The following is an 18,255-nucleotide window of genomic DNA, read 5'->3' as shown; positions in this document are numbered from 1 at the left end:
CCCTCTCTCTGCCGTGATCCCCCACTCCTCTACAATCCCAAGAAAACTTTTCAATTTCCATCAAAATGCCTGTCACACCGGTCGCTTTAAAAAGTGGCGTTTGTAATATGAAAAGTTTTCTCCTACGTCAGGAAATCATTGTCCCAAATCCCCCTTCCTCTTGCTCTCATCTCCTCGGCTTTCTTTTTACCTCACCAGTCGTCCAACGACCACATCTCCCGGCACATCAGTACTTGAAAAATCATCATCATCATCATCATCATCACAACCACCATCACCATTATCATTGATCAATAGTTGCACTAGTATATCGTGTACGCGTTAACTTTGCTAACTCATTAATTTTTCGACTTGTTTTATCTAATTTTATTTTTCTTATTCCGTGGCAAACTCCTCAAAGTTGTCGTTTCGCTGACTGAAAATTTCAACTTCCATCAGCCATGAATATGAAGACATCAAGCTGGTTCCCACGTAACTAAACTTTCTCATATAAGCTGAGGAAAAAGGCAGATTTCCGATGAAACAAGGCATCAGGGCCCATATCCACGAAACTGTCTTAGGCCGATGGCATCGTCCTTAGCAAACCAAAATCGCGGCCGTCGTGCCTAACTTGCCAGAAAACGCACTTAAAATTTTCGTCGGCCCTAACGTCGTGCTTAGCGCTAGGACTGGGGCGACCCTGTTTTAGTAGCGTTATGGACGACGGAGCTGGATGTAAACAAACAACATGGCAGCGCCACGAGAGCAACAACCACATCAGCCAGGAAGAAATCATCGTAGAAGGGACGTTTTGCATGAGCTTAATGATGCTGAACTCATCAAGAAGTACAGATTGGACCGTGAAGGTATTTTATTTGTGACCAATCTTGTGAGGGAAGCCCTGTGTAGTGAGACCGGTAGGTCAAACTCGCTCACCCTAATCTTACCAAAGTAAAGGTAATCTATAAATCTAATTTGTCTACCGCCCTCCAAGTCAGTGAATACTGGGGCCTATCGTAGTGGGGATAGGATCACTGGTCTGCAGCCCTTACAGCAATAAACTTTAATTAAAAAAAATAATAATAATAAAATGCTGGGTGCCATATTTTGATTTTACTACACATAGAAGCGGGAAGAGTTTTAATTTGTGACACATGGACATATATAAAATGTTTTCAAGTTAGCTGGAATGAGCTCTATGTGCACCATGTGGTATGCTAGTAATGTAACTAATACCTTAAACTTCTCCTATAAAGTAATATTAAGTATTGTTTCTAACACATAAAAGCCTTACCTGATACAGTTGGTGGATAAGTGATGGCTAGAAAAGGCGAAATACTCGTACACAGCTGGCTGGAAAACGCGGGAACCTCTTTGAAGAGCTTGTGTGTATCTGCTTGGAGTGTTTGCTCGTTACCAACGGGAATACATATTAATGCATTATATTTTTCTTCGGAAAAATTTACTTTTATTTTACGTTACTTACCCGATACTTGTATTATGAAATTGTATAAATAAAAGACAAAGAAAATGCTAGTATAATCATGTTTTCTTCAATATCACCAATGTCGATATTTTGTAAACAATGCGTTGTAGCGCGCGAAGTACAGTACATCAAAAGCGATCTAGGGTCTTTTATGTTTGGAGGTCGCCACTAATTTCTAACCAAATTTTCATCATTAGTACAGTTTTTGGTGCTGAATACGAATATGACATTCATTTTCTCGAGAAATGAAAGATAGGCGTAGTGGCGGCGAGTAGAGATTAGGCACATATCTAAAAAGGTTAGGTTAGGTTAGGTTAGGTAAAGTAAGGTTAGGTTAGGTTAGGGTTGGGTTGGGTTAGGTTAGGTTAGGTTAGGTTAGGTTAGGTAAGGTAAGGTTAGGTTAGGTTAGGTTAGGTTAACTCACCTCTCTTCGGTAATTGTTGAAATCAACTGTAGTAGCGCGACATATCCTCAATTCGTCCTCACAGTATTTAATGCTGGAACACTCTTTTGCCCAGGAATAAATGAAGACGATGATTTTCTTCAATGGAATGGTACTGCCATCAAGCCAAGTGTTTTTTTCTCACTGAAACTTTATCACGGCAAGCTCTCTTGTAACACATCCACGATACACTTTCGTTTGTCTTTTTAATTATCATTTGATGTTTCTTTTACACCTTTTCTCTTTTCTATGATATTAAAGTTCTGCAGAAATTTAACAGCGTCTTCTTCGGTCAAAATATTGGTAAATAACCACTGCAAGTTGTAGTTCACATCCATCTTGTCCACGGTCGTCTCAAACGTGCCGCGTGACACCCGACTGTGTATTGTTGCGCCCGTTAATTACTATTGCATGAATTAATGCGCGTCGCAAGGTAGTGCGCATTAAATCCTTTTTGTGCAACTATCTTTCATTTCTCGAGAAAATGAATGTCATATTCGTATTCAGCACCAAAAACTGTATTAATGATGAAAATTTGGTTGAAAATTAGTGGCGACCTCCAAACATAAAAGATTTGCGATCTAAGCACAACTTTCGACGGCCCTAAACCGTTGACCCTAAGCTAAGTACGATTTTAGACTTAACTCGCCTAAGACAGTTTCGTGGATATGGGCCCTGGCCTTGACTCGCTGTGCAGGATGCGGGTTTTTAGCTCCAGGGAGTCATCGTTCATCTGACACAGGAATGTTTGATATGCTATGAACGTGCTTCCTAAACAAATTTGGGTTTTTTTTAATCTTCATGAACTGTGTGCGTGCGTGCGTGCGTGCGTTTTGAGTGCGTGCGTGTGTATGTGTGTAAGTTGCAGGCACGACTCAGTTGAAACCAGTACTAGAAGTTTTAATTGTCGTTAAAGCAAACATCGCCGCCATTCTTCCAAACGCTTCATCAAATGTAGCTTATATTTCATGTCTACTGACGCAAGCACAACTCGTTAATATGTTGTAAATATCGCAGTATTATTTACAGCAATTAACTAAGAGCAGAGAGAAATGTTCGCAACTTATAAGAGGAATTAAACCGGATATAATATGCATAGCAAATTACAATACTCATGAATATCAATTACGTAGAAAAACAGTATCATGACTGACTCTTCTTGCTTTTCATGAACATGTAAGACATGGCAGAACTGACATGGAAGTTGTTAGTGGCGAAGCTTTTACATGCATTTTCACTGTATAAAAATACATATTTCCAGTATATAAAGAGGTTGTCACTCTTTCGATTTTTGAGTACATAAAACATCCTTTTTAAATATACGTAAGTCAGTACCTTCTATCTCACCGCTCACAATTTGGAAAAAATGAGCACGAATAGCTTACCTTGCAGCAAGAGAAAGTGACGGCGCAATTGACTGGAGTTCTGAAAAAAAAATCACTTATTTTCTGTATGAATCATTACATCAAATATCTTTAAGTGTTCCAGACATATTCCATATTACATTGAATATATACGATTTTGTTCTAACATACATTCAGAAGAAAATGCCTAAGACAATCACTGGGCAAGGGGAAGAAATTAGAGGAAAAAATCAACTTATTTGCCAGTCCCGGAAGAATATCAAAAGAACCATCGAAAATTAAAGGGTAAGTGTCTGGAAGCCTCCCTCTTGAATTAATTTAAGACACAGGACGGAGGATATGAAGAAATAACTATGCATTTCTAAAGATCAGAGAAAAGAATAAATGGTTGAGAATAATGGACAGATGATCGCATGACATATTATCTCATAAGATAGCTAAGTTAAAAGCGCGTTAATCAGGATGGTGAGTGAACGAGAGGAAAACTGGTAGTGAACACCGAAATCTCCAAGAATGGAGATCTCCACAAAGGAGAAGAGAGTTAGAATGTGTTCCTTTATGGAAGCTGAATAGTCAAAGAATTTTGTTATATTTAGAGGAGTTAGGTTGGAGATATACCGCACAGATTATTTTAGTCTAAGAGTAACACTGTAGTAGTAGCCAGACGGTGGAAAAATCAGAATATTCAAGAACGTGGCTACGAGAGCAGGTAAAGTCATTGCGCACATAGACGCGATGAACGGCTTTGTATTGAAAGTGAGCATAGAGAATGTAAGAGAGAACCGTAAAGGAAGTACTGTTAGTTGCCTCAGATACCCGTGTTTCAGTGAAGAAGCGATGAAGTTTAGTAGAGTACAGATAATGTTCTACAAAATGAAAAATAGATTTAAGACTACGAATGTTACAGAAATTAATGAAGAAATATCTAACGGGTTTATCAATGAACTTAGCGTTGATACTAGAAGAGCAGTCTGACCTGATCCCCTCCCCAAATAGAGATTCAAAGACTAGTGTAGGAGTCGCCATATTAATTTCGAATTTTGAGTGAAGAATGTGTGTAATTGCGTGTATGTAGCTTTTAGGAAGAAACACAGTTGTATATAGGGGCTGTGACTGCTCCCTTGTGCTGTGAGACAAAAAGGGAAGGAAACTTTCTGTGAAATAACACATGGGTTTATTGATAAGTTCACAACATCCCTTTATCTAGTGCTGTAAACCTCAATGGGAGTAATTATAGTTTCAGAAGATGTCTACTGCCTCGTTCAGTGTTTGCATGTCACTTTACTCGATGAAACACTACACAAAAGGTTTAATTATTTCACTGCCGTGTATTTAATTTCTCATATAGTTGACCAACTCTGGAATTTAACTCTCTATGTACTTAAACTTGGAGGAAGGAAACTTGAGAAATTAAGAAATACTCATTTACTTAGATCCACCGACTGACACTTGACCGAACACCAGCGTCACTTGGCCTGTCAGGAAACATGGCAACTTTACATCACATTATCACTTAAACCACGTCCTTCTCTCTATGGATATATTTCCTGTACTTTAGACTTATTTCTTACACCTTCCTTTAGTGATTCAAAGCACGTCAGCTTTCGCTATATGAAAGTAGAATGTTTTCAGCTACAGTACCGCTAGAATGGAAGTCCTTTTGTTATTTTATTGCTGGTCTTATATATTTTTGTTTGTCAGTAAGAAAAGGGGAAGACGGCAAAGTCAGAAATGGATAGCGTAAAACAAATGCCAAAGGACGTTGTTTACACCGAGATGTAGAGGAGAGCTATCAAATACTTCCCGTTCACCAACAAACACACAAATACATGAAGTATAGAAGTCTAGAGAAAGAAGATAACTACACAAAATGATAAATTCCGAGGTATAGGAAAACTATTTTTTATCGTTTTCTTTTTCTCATTTATATTCGTTACCGAAACTGCCAACTCTTTCCAATATACAATACATCTCAACTCATCTGTATGGCACAATTTTTTTCCTCTAAAACGTCACCTTACTTCAATGAAAAGTTAACTGTTCCTAGTCTTTAATTTCCAGTAAATCTACAGTTACCTTTACACTGTATTCAAAACTAACTCCTTACCTTTCCTTACGACGTAATTCCTCCTCTCTCTCTCTCTCTCTCTCTCTCTCTCTCTCTCTCTCTCTCTCTCTCTCTCTCTCTCTCTCTCTCTCTCTCTCTCTCTCTCTCTCTCTCTCTCTCTCTCTCTCCTACAAGCTCCAAAATTTCCAGTTCCTCTCCACTGCAGTCACCTCTGTCCCACTGCGCCAAGACTGCAACAATTTTACCTCCTAAACAACAAAACTTTAGTACGTGCTTCGGTGCTGCGTCATTCATGATCATTGCAAAGTCTCCTTGGTCTTCGCTTCCATACACTGCGTGAAACGGCTTTATCATTCATAGATTTATTTTCCGGTTCCGTTCCAACTGCAAGATCACCTCAACACCTCAGTATCTTCTGCTATCTGGTGCTGGCGGAAGTCGTCCTAAGATTACTATAACGGGCGTGATTGATAGAATATCTAACTTCTTCGAAAAGGTTAGAAATTCTGTCAATCTGTCAAAGTTCGTATCGCAAACCATCATTTACTGGAAAGTGTTCCCTTTGTAGTCTTCCCTTCCTTTCGAGTGGATTTTCAATTCATCAGCTGCAGCAACTCATGCCGCATCATCATTATAACTTGTCTCTTGCTCCAAATGCATTATCTTTCCTAAGAAGGTCTGGTCTGCCTTGCCCTCGCTAGATTTTTTTTTTTTTTTATTCTTTTCAGGCTCCATTTATGTTTTTTTTCTTTTTCAATTTGTAATACTTAATCTTTTATTCTTGACACTGCTGCCATTGACACAACTGTTATTATTACTATTATGACTATTATTAGTAGTATCTATATCAGTGTAAATGCTGCTACTGTTGTTGATGATGATTTTGAAGAATAACAATTAGTTATTACCATTATTATTATATTATCATAATAATAATAATAATAATAATAATAATAATAATGATGATGATGATGATGATGATGATGATGATGATGATGATGATGATGATAATGGTGGTGGTGGTGGTGGTGGTGGTGGTGGTGGTGGTGGTGGTGGTGGTGGTGGTAGCGGTGATGAAATGGTTGATGGGGATAACGAGATGATGAAATGGTTGATGGGGATAACGAGATGATGAAATAATACTAACAACAACAAAAGTTAACAGCAACAACAACGACCACGAAGATGACAACAGCGAAAAATAAAAATAAAACAAACAAAGATAACAACAACAACAAAAATTATTCCAGCAGCAGCAGCGACAGTTTTAGAAACAACAGGAACATTTTTTGAAAGCTCTCTTTCAACCACACACACACACACGGTGACATGAAAAGAAGGGCAGAAAATGCACATAACAACGTTGAAACTGTACAGTAAAAGTGCAGAAAATATTTTGGGTTATTTTTATTTTAACTATGAGAAAGAAAGCAAAGGTACTGTGAGGAAAAAATAGTGTTGGAAGTATTGTATATTCCAACATCAGAGCTGCTGTTATTGACAAAAAAATCCGACCAAAAAAGCCCCCTATATAAAAAAAAATTACACCTACATGTAGTAGTCCTTGTATGGAACGTACACACCTACGTATATCCGCTTATGAACCCTAACCATACATCAGACTAATCTTAAATTGATTTGGCATTATGAAACCAATTATTGAATCCATTCCACTCTCCTATAATCTATAATGGGGAATTGATCTCTCTAATCTCTATGGAGGCTATTATCACTCCCATCCCAAGACAATGAAAACACACGAAGGGTTTAAAAAAATTTAGAAACCTGTCGAGGAAAAATAGTAAAGTAGTAGCTTTTGCTAATTGAAGGAGCTTAAACCCAAGATAGATGGAAAAACACACAAAAGTGTCCCAAAGTTTAGCAGTGAAACTTAAAAAGCATTAAATATCGTGAATAGATTGATGAATTAATAAAAACAAATAAAGACAATTGCGGGATACCGTACGTGCGTCAGTTAAAGGACATATGTAAAGAGGCGAGGATGACGCCGGAGATAGGTCCAGCACGCAACAGGAAGAACAGGAGAAAAAAAAAGCTCTATTAATCTAATGAAGGAAGGGATGTGGTAATTGGTATAGCGCAAAAACTACAGAGGAAAGGTGTACGTAGACAGGTGATCTGCTGAGAACTCTTTACGGACCAGCCAAAAGAATAAAGCCAAGATAAACGTTAAACAAAATGTTCCAACGGCAACTCAAATCATCACACCCTCCTCTTCACGGTTCGACTGTAAACAAAGTATTAGCAGACAGAAGTCTCCGAACGTAGAAAAGTCTGCCGGGATGCAAAGTGATCAATGAGGGATGTATCATATGGTTGCTTTCTTCTTTCATTAGGAGTATTTTTCAAAGGCTATAGAAATTATTAGTCGCGTTCTCACAAGTATTCTTTTCCTTTACTGAAGATCCAATTACTGTTAAACTTTCATCAAAATCATGAATGCATTTTAAAAATAGTTCAAAAACTTTCACAAAAGCAAGTAGTTGAGATAAGACGATGAAACATGAAAATATGGATTCTGATGATGGGCAGTAAAAAGTAGCCAATCACGTCTTCAGACGGGCACAGTAAGATGGTACAGACTGGACATATGCTTACTAAAATATTTAATGATTGTAACCGTGATTGGAAGGCAATGGGATACCACCTGCACGCACCCGGGAGCTCACACACAGATACACACAGACACACACACACACACACACACACACACACACACACACACACACACACACACACACACACACACACACACACACACACACACACACACACACACACACACACACACACTTATAAATCTTTCTTTATCACCTTAAAAACCCTAATGTCTTTACCATGGAAATTGAATCGCAAAGTGCGTAGTAGGTAGTATTTTTTTGGAAGAAAGGAATGAATGATCGTTAATATCTGACAGAGACAGCAAGGATGAGGAAGGGAGGGGAAGCGAATACAGGGTGGAAAACAGTACGATAAAGCTACAAGAGAGAGAGAGAGAGAGAGAGAGAGAGAGAGAGAGAGAGAGAGAGAGAGAGAGAGAGAGAGAGAGAGAGAGAGAGAGAGAGAGAGAGAGAGAGAGAGAGAGAGAGAGAGAGAGAGAGAGAGAATTCTATTTGATATAATTTATTGAGCTTTAAGTGTCAGACAATTATATACAGTTGATGGCCCATGAAAATCACATAGAATCTAATCCCTGAATACACGAAGGAAGGAAGAGCTAGAAGAATAGTATATGCTAAAGAGAAACAGATACATGACAAAAGTCTTACCACCAATCTTTTTCTTTGCCCTACTCACAGGAGAGAGAAAAAAATATAACTTTCTTTTTTTTTAAATCAAATACGTTTTTCTTTTTGTATTCAACGAAGCGTTAATGACACATAATTATGATATACTGCATATATTACGGCATCAAATTACCCATATTCAAAGGCACTAATACTCCTCTCTCTCTCTCTCTCTCTCTCTCTCTCTCTCTCTCTCTCTCTCTCTACAACCATGCAGCACACCGACGCATGCGCACCGTCACCAACTACTTCCTCCTGAACCTGAGCGCCGCAGATCTCTTCATGTCGGTCCTCAATTGCATGTTCAACTTCATCTACATGTTGCATAGGTAAGTGTCATAAGAGTCTTGAGAAGGAAGGTGAGTGAAAGTGTGGTAGTAGTGGTAAGTGGTGGTGGTGGTGGTGGTGGTGGTGGTGGTGGTGGTGGTGGTGGATGAGGAGGAGGAGAAAGAAAAAGATGGAGGAAGAGGAAAAATCATTAGTAATATTAAACAGTTTAAAATTATTTCGAGGGTGTTTTTCCTAAAGCTATTTTACCTGTTCGCTCATCAATATTGCCCCGGATTCATGTTTGTGAGTCCCTTGAAAGCATTAAGTGTTCATCATGTACCCAATGCTTCGTTAGACAAGTAAGTTCTATAAAGACTTTCCTTCCGTCTTTCGTTATGCAGTTAATACTTTCAATTCACTCAAGCCTATTGTGAAGTCAGTGTCGCAAGTCATGTAACCTTCTACACTCTTTTCCACTACGTTTAAAACTTCTTAGCGTTCAGGTCTCCAATATGCTAAGAATATATCAGCCAGCATTTTGTAAGAACATTGCATATCAGATTGAGATGCAGGAAAAAAAAAAACTCAAAATAATGTGAAGGAAGACCATTCCTTATCTATAGAGTCTGGTTCGTTGTTAGGTCATTAGGAGTACACGTACCACACACACAAGAAAAAACATAGCGAGTGCTTGAAGAAGTCAGCGCAGGCATACAAGCAGCACTCGTTGTGAAAGATGCATAGTTACGCTTATATTCACCTATCATTCTTATCTATGAATTTATTTAATATCTTTTGAGGTCCCTAACGATTATTGCTTTGTTAGTAACAATGTGACTATTACTTAATTTGTTTTAATTATTTTTCATTTCACTTTTGAACCATTACCACTAACATTAATTAACATGTCACTAGAATTACATAAAATAGCCTTAAAAACCCGTATCACTTCACCTAGAGCCCTTTGAAAATAGTGAAGGTATGGTTAAAAATAACCTGACTAAACGGGGCAGCGTCTCTCTCTCTCTCTCTCTCTCTCTCTCTCTCTCTCTCTCTCTCTCTCTCTCTCTCTCTCTCTCTCTCTCTCTCTCTCTCACACACACACACACACACACACACTGAGTTCGAGTCTCGAGTACGTGGAGGCAAATGGGCGAGCCTCTTAATGTGTGGCCCATGTTCACCTAGCAGCAAGTACAAGTACGTAGGTAAGGGGGTTGTGGCCTCACTTTCCCGGTGTGTGGAGTGTGGTGTGGTCTCAGTCCTACCTGAAGATCGGTGTGTGAGCTCTGAGCTCGCTTCGTAATGGGAAAGACTGGCTGGGGTGACCAGCAGGCGACCATGAATACGAATACACGCTTTCTTTTTCTTTTTTTTTACACACACACGCATATAATACCTATAACAGCACAACGTCACTCACAAACTGTCTGTGTGCAACACTATCCCGAACCTGCTGCATATAAATACAAGTAATGTTTCTAGAACACCAGTGCGGCTATAAAACTGGTCCCAGACATTTACAAATCAATAGTTCCTCGTTTGTAGGAAGAAAAAAGGGGATACTGAGGTAAAATGATAAATGGGAGGAGGAGGAGGAGGAGGAGGAGGAGGAGGAGGAGGAGGAGGAGGAGGAGGAGGAGGAGGAGGAGGAGGTTAATAGTGTAAGAGGCTTAATGGTGATTCTTCTCGGTTATTCAAAAAGGGAGGTTGAGGAAAGGTGAACCTTTGGAGCAGTGTTTCCTCCCCCGTGTATCAGTAGGCTATTTTGCTATGTACCTGTTCATATCTAACCCATCAGTTGGCTTGCTATCCGTTTATGTTTTGTAGTATGCATCCTTCATTTGATACTAGTATGCATAAAACATTCTCTTTATTAAATTTCCTGACTCCTCTTCTTCCTGGGCCCGCTCCCTTTTGTTGGCAACCTGACATTGATTCAGCCTTGTTTCTCTGGTCCTTCCATTCTGTCACCTTTACTAACCATGTACTGCCGATTTTAGCAGATTTGCAAGTTGACGGTATCGCCTCACCTTGCTATACATGGTTCACGTTGTTTTTCTCTCGACGCTAGTATCATAATCTCATATTTCAGTAAACTAGGTTACAGTGAAGAGCCTTTTAAGACTTCCAGACTCTTATTCATGAGTTAAGAATGGCTTTAGAAGATGGAAGAGGAGGAGGGACACGAAATAAATGGAGAGAAGGAAGGAAAGAAAAAAGGAAGAAAGAAAGAAGGAAGGAAGGAAGGAAGGAAGGAAGAAAGGAAGAAAGGAAGGAAGGAAGGAGGGAGGGAAAGAAAGAAGTATGAGGAGAAGGACGAGAAAGAGAGGGCAAATCGAATAAAAGGAAGCATATTGACGTACTGTATGCTTGCAAATTTTCAATGTTATTTCAAAACTATGAAAAAAAAACCTTCACCTCCCCCCTCTGGTAGACTGCTGACAAAAAAAAAAAAAATAAGACAACAATAAGCGTTAGAAAAATGAAAGAAAACACTTATCTCGGTTAAAATGATAACTATTGCACTACCCACGATATGACAATCTCTACGTAACTATGTGTGTGTGTGTGTGTGTGTATTATATATATATATATATATATATATATATATATATATATATATATATATATATATATATATATATATATATATATATCGGCCGCCGTGGTCCAGTGGGACCGCTCGCGCTTTGTGCGCCCCAGGGTTCTCAAGCGCACGGGTTGGAATCGTGGCCACGGTCCAAGGTTAGGAAGGGCATCCACTCGGGGTAACGGTTCCCAAATGCCAAATCAAAGTCCTCCTGACTTCTCTGTCAGGAGGCACCGTCCTAACCCTAATGTAATAGGGAAACTGGAAGTAAAAAAAAAGAAATAAATAAAAAAATAGATAAATAAATAAATGAATAAATAAATAAATAAATAAATAAATAAATGAATAAATAAATAAATAAATAAATAAATAAATATATATATATATATATATATATATATATATATATATATATATATATATATATATATATATATATATATATATATATATATATATATATATATATATATAATGGGGATCGCCGCCTCCCTGGGGAACTGCTGGGCGCTTGGTATTGGTCGAGCAGCCTCATCTTGGTCTCCATCCTGTGCGTCCTAGTAGGTAAGATCTGCAGGTCTCTAACTTGATAATTTATTACTGGTGATGTTTATTTTATGCAGAGGGCCTCCAATATCTTCAGTCTTCTTTAGTCTAGTTCTAGTAGGAGGTGCTATTTTCTAGGCTTTGGCGGGTGTTTCGTGGAATCGTATTCTTTTATAGTTCCGATAGGTGAGTCTCCTTGACAGTATAGCTGTCGTTATCCTAACTACATTGGGATGACAACAATATGTCTTTGTGCAGACATATTGGCTATGAACACCCTCAGTTGAGTATACCAATATATATTAATTATTCGCTGTATTAGGCCTATCTACTTTATTTTCCGATTATTTGTAAACTTTTTGCTATTGATTTCCTTGTATTTTCAGTTTGAATCTTTAGTAGATTATTAGCCGCGTTTGATGAAATATTTGCTTTTCCAATACAGGAGGAGGAGGAGGAGGAGGAGGAGGAGGAGGAGGAGGAAAAGGAGGAGGAGGAGGAGGAGGAGGAGGAGGAGGAGGAGGAGGAGGAGGAGGAGGAGGAGGAGGAGGAGGAGGAGGAGGAGGAGGATTGATTGATTGATAAATTTATGTTAAGATGTCGTAACAAGAGGAGGTGGAGAAGGACACACACACACACACACACACACACACACACACACACACACACACACACACACACACACACGCCCGGTAGCTCAGTGGTTAGAGCGCTGGCTTCACAAGCCAGAGGACCGGGATTCGATTCCCGGCCGGGTGGAGATATTTGGGTGTATCTCCTTTCAAGTGTAGCCCCTGTTCACCTAGCAGTGAGTAGGTACGGGATGTAAATCGAGGAGTTGTGACCTTGTTGTCCCGGTGTGTGGTGTGTGCCTGGTCTCAGGCCTATCCGAAGATCGGAAATAATGAGCTCTGAGCTCGTTCCGTAGGGTAACGTCTGGCTGTCTCGTCAGAGACTGCAGCAGATCGAACAGTGAAAACACACACACACACACACACACACACACACACACACACACACACACACACACAGACAAACGATACTCTACTTTTATAACACTAAAGATATCAAGCACAAAATTGTATATGCAGATCACCTTATTATTATCATCGTCATTATTTCTATCTTATAATCTATTCTTTTCACTGAGAAGAAAAAAAAAAAACTGACACATTTTAGTACACAGCCTGTTCTTGTGTCACGAGGCTCAAACACTGCATGGAGACTCATTTTGGAGGTAAGTATTTATCTGTTAGTGCTCTCTCTCTCTCTCTCTCTCTCTCTCTCTCTCTCTCTCTCTCTCTCTCTCTCTCTCTCTTTAAAAAGCTGGCGGATAGAATAAAAGCATTGATTAATCTAATTCTTAGCATTGGGAATTGCAGGTTCGGAAGTGCAAAATCGAAGAAACCGCAGATGAAAAGAGAAGGTAAAAACAATATGAGGAAAAAGAAGTTGCGCCGAAGGAGGAACGAAAATCTTTTGTGGAAACGGAGAGACAAAAAACTCGTGGATTGGAGAGGAGAGGTGGAGGGTAGAAAGAATGACGGAGCGAGAGAAAGTTAAAAGGAAACACTGAACGAGAAAAATCAAGGGAAAATTCTAACCAGGAAATTGTGAAAATGACGACGTGAGGAGAGGCAGAAGCTTCGCGCCGTTGTGGTGAAGTGGCGAATTGTGAGGAATTGTATTCCTCCAGGCGTGACTTCATTATTCCTTCATCCATACAAGCTTTGTCCCGGTGAGATATTTACCTCTACACTTATTCTATTAAACAGATTGACTTGTTATCAGATGGGTTTGTATTCATAAATACACACACACACACACACACACACACACACACACACACACACACACACACACACACACACACACACACACACACAGTTAGTTAGTTAATTTATTGACAAAACAAAATTACATTACATGAACAAAGAACAAAGAACCAATATTTAAACTTACATTTTGTCCAAAAAAATAAAAAAAAATTTCAATAACACATACACACACACACACACACACACACACACACACACACACACACACACACACACACACACACACACACACACACACACACACACATTCTCTCTCTCTCTCTCTCTCTCTCTCTCTAACAAACGAACGAATAAGCGAACGAACAATTTTAAGAGGCCCAAAGAAATAATTAGACTGTTTATTGAGTATCATTTTTACTGATATGTAGTATTCTCAAAATATCTCCAGATTCATGAAAACATCCTTCAGAATTCCGAAAACTTTCTTTACAAACAGTTAAATCTAAGAAATAAGAGAAAGAAATGTTCAGTAGTAGACTTTTAACTCTTATATAACAGTGACATACAATCAACTCAAAATTAAATCCAACTACAGCCAAGGGCAGAGGACAATGAATCCTGAAAAATGGATACGCTCTTGTGAGGATAATTTTTTGATAGAAGATAAAAATGGTGAAACAATATTGAATTCGTCCTATTTCTTTTTTTAAACCCATCCAATCGAATCAATACATCCTGCCTTCACCACCTGTCCTCAACCTCGCTCTGGCTTCACTTCAACTTTGATAGATAAAGTCTTGTCAGTAGAATTTTAAAAGAATAGTCTTGTTCAGAGTAAAATTTTGAAAGACACAACTCAATGCCAAAGGTGTGGTCGAGTAATTTAAAGTTTTATATTTTCCTTCAAGAAAAACTACATGTGGCTATTCAATTACAAGACATCATACGATCATCAGCAGTGTAAAGGAAACGGCATTCGACATATGAAGAGCAAAACAAACTAGCTTAGCAGTCTTATTGGTCAATCTAATAACAGATAGACAACAAAGACCTGATACAATTACAGACGAAACATAAAAATGAAAATGAGGAAGTGTAAGTAGAACAAGGCGGAGACAAGAGGAGGCAGGATTGGCTGGACTGACCTAATAAGACAAGACACAGAATACTAGGTCTTTGCGCAACTGGGACTCTTCCACTTCTTGTGCTCTTTACCGCCCTGCATGGGAGATGAAGTGGCGTCGACAAAGGCACGATATGAAGAAAAGATCTAAAGCCGTATATCCATTCTCTCTCTCTCTCTCTCTCTCTCTCTCTCTCTCTCTCTCTCTCTCTCTCTCTCTCTCTCTCTCTCTCTCTCTCTCTCTCTCTCCTCTCTCTCAATTGAACCCGAGAGGGTCTCATTGAGCAATAACAAACTTACCATCTCAAAGAATCAGGGAGATCATAAGTGCCATTTTGAAATCGATGTATTGAATCATGGATCGTTGGAAGAGCATATCTATTTCTGCAGACGCAGTTCACATATTCACACAATAGATACTGACGAGTACGAGGAACACATACTGTTTATTGATGAATAATCTAATTGTTACATAGAAATTTCCACGAGAAATGTCAGCAGAAATTGCCTTCCGTTAGAGCCATAAACAAAAAAGAATGAATAGTAATTTAAGCATATTACATGCTTATTTGCCGTTTATGATTTACCATATTTAAATACTTAGACATTTGTTTATATGATAGTGGCTCTTGAATATTTTGAAGCTATAAGATAAAAATTAATCTGTTTTTCTATTGTTGTGTGTGTGTGTGTGTGTGTGTGTGTGTGTGTGTGTGTGTGTGTGTGTGTGTGTGTGTGTGTGTGTGTGTGTGTAATTCACTGTTTGATCTGCTGCAGTCTCTGACGAGACAGCCAGACGTTACCCTACGGAACGAGCTCAGAGCTCATTATTTCCGCTCTTCGGATAGGCCTGAGACCAGGCACACACCACACACCGGGACAACAAGGTCACAACTCCTCCTCCTGTGTGTGTGTGTGTGTGTGTGTGTGTGTGTGTGTGTGTGTGTGTGTGTGTGTGTGTGTGTGTGTGTGTGTGTGTGTGTGTGTGTGTGTGATTCACCACGGTTTTCTGCTGGTCACCTAGCCAGCCTTCTCCATTACGGAGCGAGCTCAGAGCTCATAGACCGATCTTCAGGTAGAACTGAGACCACAACGCACTCCACACACTGGGATAGCGAGGCCACAACCCCTCGAAGTACATCCCGTACCTACTTACTGGTAGGTGAATAGGAGCTACACATTAAGAGGCTTGTCCATTTGCCTCGCCGCTTCCCGGGACTCAAACCCGGACCCTCTAGGTTGTGAGCCAAGCGTGCTAACCACTACACTATCGCGGTGTGTGTGTGTGTGTGTGTGTGTGTGTGTGTGTGTGTGTGTGTGTGTGTGTGTGTGTGTGTGTGTGTGTGTGTGTGTGTTGTGTGAGATCATAGAAACAAGACTTACAGTACTCTGAATGTTCGGAAGGAGTGACTTCATGAGCAAAAGAGTTACGATAGTATTACGATGACTGATGGAAGGTTAACTTTCTCAACTAAATTAAGACCAGAAAGCTTGTTATTTATCATTACAAAAGTAAATCTGGAGTGAAAGGTGATAGAAGAAACAAAATCCCTTCTTGAATTACGTTATTCGCAACCTAACCCAACACTTGATATTTTGTAACGAATTTCATCGTGCAGTTTGGCAAGAATACTGTAATGATAACCTAAGTGAGTGAGGATGTCAGTTCCCGTGTTCCAGGGATAATCAGCACTGATAGTAGGAGGCTTACTTGTTTGATTCAGAGTGCAGCACGGCTTCAATCAGGTGCATTAGAACAAGTGACGGATGTATATACTTGTTGCTACACTGCAACACAAATAAACATAGGAATCACGGAGATTAAAATGGACATTCATTGTCCAAATGGTAATCAAAATATAATATACAGTGACGGACAATATAAATAATTCTAGTTGCTCTGTTATTAAGAGTAATTCTATATGAAAATACGAAATAGTAGCGTTTCGTGTAATAGTTAGAATGAAAAAAACTTACTGAATTTATAAATCATTTACCCAAAACTGCCGGAAACACAGAACGCGCTTGGCAGCCTCTAACTGCATCGTGATGGCAGACGACGACTGAAGGTCAATTGAATTATCAGCATTGTTTACACTCATATTCTATAGACCAGTCTCAAAAGTTGCTCGCGCAAACTAAAAGTAATTCACTTGCACCACAACATTTACGCGCGTGAGGGCTACATTATTTATTATTGTTACCATTATTATCATTATCATTATTATTGTTATTATTATTATTATTATTATTATTATTATTATTATTATTATTATTATCATCATCATCATCACTATTATTATTATTATTATTATTATTATTATTATTATCATCATCATCATTATCATCATTATTATCATCATTATTATCTATTCATTTATTCATTTAATATTCTTTTAACGTGTCAAGGAGATTGACCGGTGGGAGAATTATTGATGAACTTGCCACTCTAAAATAAAGTCTCTCAAAAAAGTCAAAGAAAGAATAATGTTAATTCTCTCTCTCTCTCTCTCTCTCTCTCTCTCTCTCTCTCTCTCTCTCTCTCTCTCTCTCTCTCTCTCTCTCTCAACCAGGGAAGTCCACGTTATCGGCTAGCCGTAATAGAACGTCAGTCAAAAGACAAAAAATGCACTATGAAAACTAGACGCACTGTAGGTACGCTCATACAAATACGGAATCCATAGCGTAAGAAAGACTAAGGACGTAGCATTCGTGCACAGATGGTAAGGATCCATACAGCAAGGGGTGACCAAGAAGGACATCCCACTGTTACTCATAATTGAATTAATTTTTCTTCAGTAGAATGATGATAAGAAAAACGGGAAACATTTTCCTCTAACAGATGCTGTATCTACAATACAAAGTAATTACACTATCTGCTACAGCTTCTACGTAAAATGATTATGAATTAATCAAAACACAACTTCCAAAGATGCTAACGTCTGACAACAGGGTGAAAGAGAATTGTGAATGTTCTTCTTCATAGTCTGTTTCCTTGTGAATGGTGTCCTTTAACAAGAGAAAGAAATTCTAGAGATCAATAAATGTGAATCGAAAGTAACTTGGTTAGTTGGAAAACACGTGAATCGCGACCACAATGTTTCATGTATACTCTAAGTGCTATTCCTGTAATAATACAAGTAACCCCACAGTACTGTTTCCAACCAAGTCAACCAATCCAAGAGATCAAGAGTTAAGTCACCAAAATGAGTGATCGAGCAGCTCAGAACTTTTAGTGCCTTTGGTTTTATTCTTTCTTCATCTTTATTTATTTCAATAAAATAAAATTTCATGCTTT

At 38.8% G+C, this 18,255-nt stretch overlaps 2 protein-coding genes across 3 annotated transcripts in view; one reads left to right on the top strand and one right to left on the bottom strand.

Moving 5' to 3' along the window:
* Positions 1-3,312, bottom strand: part of LOC123517958 (gamma-tubulin complex component 4-like) — a 153,945-nt gene extending 150,633 nt beyond the window's left edge. The window contains exon 1 of the mRNA XM_045278448.1: positions 3,293-3,312. The gene's annotated coding sequence lies outside the window, so the exon portion shown is untranslated. The remainder of the gene's footprint in view (positions 1-3,292) is intronic.
* Positions 1-18,255, top strand: part of LOC123517960 (tachykinin-like peptides receptor 86C) — a 167,088-nt gene that overhangs the window by 40,004 nt on the left and 108,829 nt on the right. For both annotated transcript variants that reach the window (XM_045278453.1, XM_045278454.1), the window contains exon 2: positions 8,865-8,976. In XM_045278453.1, the coding sequence (XP_045134388.1) occupies positions 8,865-8,976 (112 nt within the window). The remainder of the gene's footprint in view (positions 1-8,864; positions 8,977-18,255) is intronic.

Source organism: Portunus trituberculatus, chromosome 43, assembly GCF_017591435.1.
Source record: "Portunus trituberculatus isolate SZX2019 chromosome 43, ASM1759143v1, whole genome shotgun sequence".
NCBI lineage: Eukaryota > Metazoa > Arthropoda > Malacostraca > Decapoda > Portunidae > Portunus > Portunus trituberculatus.
Note: the sequence above shows the minus strand (reverse complement) of the source record. Positions and strands in the feature narration are given on the sequence as shown.